A 3,906-nucleotide genomic window follows, 5' to 3' on the forward strand; every position below is an offset into this window, starting at 1 on the left:
CCCCCTCAAATAGCTTATGAAAAGAAACAAAACCAGGCAACCCATCAACCTTTCACATAACTAAAAAACTGTAAAGAATTTCAATTCAGCGTGTGATAAAGCAATCTACAATACTGTCTTATGCGGCAATCAAGCAAACATTTTCCACAGTTAAGGAGCCCATCTACTTGATAACATTCAGATAATACAGATAAGAGCAACAGCCACACACATGAGTGTACAGTTTCACTGGGATAAAGAAGGATCTTCCAACTAGCCCCTTCTCTAGATAAATGTACTCATTGACACAAGGTTGAACACAACCTCTTTACATAGGTTTCTTTATCTAGAATTTGCAGTTGTCTTACAAAATCAACTGCTTTGCACGATACAGTACATCCACACAACAGATGTAACAGAGATAGCAAAAATCTTGAATGCTAAAATACAAAACATACATGAGAGAAGGAGGCTGGTACTTACGATTATGCCTGCATATTCCTCATTCTCGACAAAGCGGTCATGTAGCCACACAAATTCCTCATGTTGTCTCACGACAGACATCTCAGAGTTTTTGAAGTGCTGTAGGGTGGTCTGAAAATAGTTCATGGGTCATAAAAATTTAAAAATAAGAAAATTTGAGAGGTCCAGAACTGCCAATACAGTCAGTGAACAATATATCATGTCCACAAGTCCAGAGTTTCAGGTTATCAAAGTATTCAGCAGTATAGTAAACAAATGATTATTCACTGTTTCCAATCAAAGCACATACTCTACTTCATAAAATGTAATAACATTGGAGAACGTAATCCTAAATGAAAAATATAAAAGAAATATGCATACAGTAGTGAACATTTTAGAAGAAAAAATTGAAGCCACACATCTCAGAACAGATGCAAATTTAGCATCTAGCTTTTGGCTTATCACAATGACATAGAACACCATAAGACAGCAAAGAAAGACAAGGAGACTTTCTTCAGACAAAACATATAGTCATAGAACAATTAACTCACATCAACGAAAAGGTCCACAGTTATTTCAAAACCTAGCGCACATGACCCACAGCCATACCTTTGTGTGGACCGTAAACTTGACCTTTTCCCTTTCGCTGAGGGCATCAGAAATGTCCACCAGCAAAGATGTATCAGTAAGGTCAACCGTATCTGAACGGCTCTGAAAAAAAGAGTGGACAACTTGTATTACAATAATGAACATCTTTTCCACACACACATTATCACTGTTTTTTGACATTCACGGCCTGAAAACAACTGCTTCCTTATGTATGTTATTAATTTGTACAATAGATGAAACTTACCTCCAAGGTGAAGCATTATCACCTTCTCATATACTAAAGGTCAAAAGCTAAGTTTGGAAACGGTTAATTGCCTCAACTATTAAATTCACATCCACACAGTATAAGTGTTTCAGCAGTATTGCAATGAAAGGTATTCCTATAACGCAACTTCTAGTCCAACTCGGCCAGATAAAAAGAGCAACAATTAAGTTTAGCATGCAAAATCAAATCATTTATCATAAAGAGAGTTTAAAACTTGCTTTTCGGGAAGTGGAGCATTACAAAAAAATGGCCTTCAAATTATCTAACAGGTAAAATTGTTCTGCCTTTCGACAGCAAATCATTGTCAACCACCATGAAATATTCATGTTTCAAGACCTTTAAAGACCTTTCAGAGACACATTTGTCTAACATGTTTAACCCTATGGCAAGTCACAAACAGCAGTTGCAAAATTTGGCATCTTAATTTTTTTCCCTCAAAGCAACAAAAAAAATCATCCTAATAGCCCGAACATTCTCCTTTTTATAAAAATGCTGCATGCAAGTTTAAACCAACCTAATCTGCATCTTTCCACACACTATGAAAAGTCAATTCATTTAACCATTGGCATGATTGTGGGTTGCATGTCAGCACACAACATAAAAATCCGCTGTAGTACTGTGACACTGCATTATTGATCTCATATGAAACCAATTACGAAAGGCCATATATAAGCTGCTTTAGATCCAGTATTGGTAGCAATGCTAAATAAAACTAAAAATGCTTTTGTGCTTCCACCCAGGAACATTTGTACATAATCCCTACAACTACAGTAACAATATATTGAACAAATGTTGAAATGGGGACCACAGCTTTGAAAACATTAATTTAGCAATATTTAAAATTATGCAAATGAACCATTATCTAACAATTTTAGTTGAGAAGAAAATGCATGCACTATAACATTTTATTTTAAAAATACATGGTATGATAAATAAAGCAAGCAATTGCAAAAAACTAGCAATGTCTAGGAAATTTCACCATTGGTAGAGTTAACTACATTAAGAATGCCCTAGGTAATTTTGTTAAACAAATTAATTATTCTCACTTATGATAATACTTATATTTTGATTACAGTGAATCACAAACACACAAAAACTAACTTATTTAAATACACTTGATCCAATCTTCAGAAGAAGTGAAAATGTGATAAAACAATAATGACAAGTGATTATTTATAACTTATTGTTTCAACTAACAATAAGAGCCATATTCTTCAGTAAATCAATGACCCCATTTCCAGTTTTTTTTTAAAAATCCTTATAGGCCTAAAGACAGAAGGAAAGTCTGAAAAATTGCTTCTTCATTTCAATAGCGTACAAAACAGCATTGACTAAATCTTTTGTTCTCCCATACTACAAGCGCACCTCATGCCAAGTGCTGTACCCTGAGTGAAACAATAAAATTAAATACCAGTGCTGCATGAAGAAGGAATGTGATTTGTATTCTCCAATGAATACCTATATATACCTTGCTAGAGTCAGAAGTGTTTCTTATTACAAAACTTGAATTTATGATTTGTTCATGAGGTAATTACCTATTTTTCATTTATATTTAGTCAAATAAATTACTTACTAATTTTACGATGTATTCCAGAAATTTTAAGCATTTCATAACTGCACACGCAAATTGGCACATCTCATTTATTTTTGCTACTTTTGAGATATGGGGAAAAAAACTGTTTTACTCTACTATTTATCATCTAATAATAAAAATAGTAAAACTAGCCATGCATGTTTCTTTAATGACTGCCAATGCATTTTTGTTTTGGTTCAACAAAGGATAGACATAGTACCAACAAACAAAATAAAGGTTTGTTGCATTTTGGCACAAAAATTTTGAGGTACGGCAGCAAAATTGGGTTCTTCCATTTGAAACATAATTTTTTAACATTTCACTTTCATCGTTAAATAATCATGAATCAGTAACTGTCACTATACTATAAAAGATAAACTGAACAAATTGTATCATACCTGTACAATTAAGTCTCACTTTTCTACAGCATTAAAAATGCTCACTGCTCAAACAAAACCATGACAAGGCAATGTCTGAATTCTTCATTCTGAGACAAAATTCAAGAAAGATCACCAACAAGGGCAATTCAAACCATTAGCCTTCTATTGTAGAAAAATAAAATTAAATACCAGTGCTGCATGAAGAAGGAATGTGATTTGTATTCTCCAATGAATACCTATATATACCTTGCTAGAGTCAGAAGTGTTTCTTATTACAAAACTTGAATTTATGATTTGTTCATGAGGTAATTACCTATTTTTCATTTATATTTAGTCAAATAAATTACTTACTAATTTTACGATGTATTCCAGAAATTTTAAGCATTTCATAACTGCACACGCAAATTGGCACATCTCATTTATTTTTGCTACTTTTGAGATATGGGGAAAAAAACTGTTTTACTCTACTATTTATCATCTAATAATAAAAATAGTAAAACTAGCCATGCATGTTTCTTTAATGACTGCCAATGCATTTTTGTTTTGGTTCAACCAAAGGATAGACATAGTACCAACAAACAAAATAAAGGTTTGTTGCATTTTGGCACAAAAATTTTGAGGTACGGCAGCAAAATTGC

The 3,906-nt window shown here is 33.1% G+C and overlaps 1 protein-coding gene across 1 annotated transcript in view; it reads right to left on the minus strand.

The window, feature by feature from the left end:
- Nucleotides 1-3,906, minus strand: part of LOC101847958 (sorting nexin-6) — a gene marked incomplete in the record, with an annotated part of 26,817 nt that overhangs the window by 16,738 nt on the left and 6,173 nt on the right. Inside the window, 2 exon segments of the mRNA XM_005098560.3 lie at nt 463-573; nt 1,051-1,152. Of these exon segments, the coding sequence (XP_005098617.2) occupies nt 463-573; nt 1,051-1,152 (213 nt within the window).

Source organism: Aplysia californica, unplaced genomic scaffold (genome assembly GCF_000002075.1).
Source record: "Aplysia californica isolate F4 #8 unplaced genomic scaffold, AplCal3.0 scaffold00186, whole genome shotgun sequence".
Lineage (NCBI taxonomy): Eukaryota > Metazoa > Mollusca > Gastropoda > Aplysiida > Aplysiidae > Aplysia > Aplysia californica.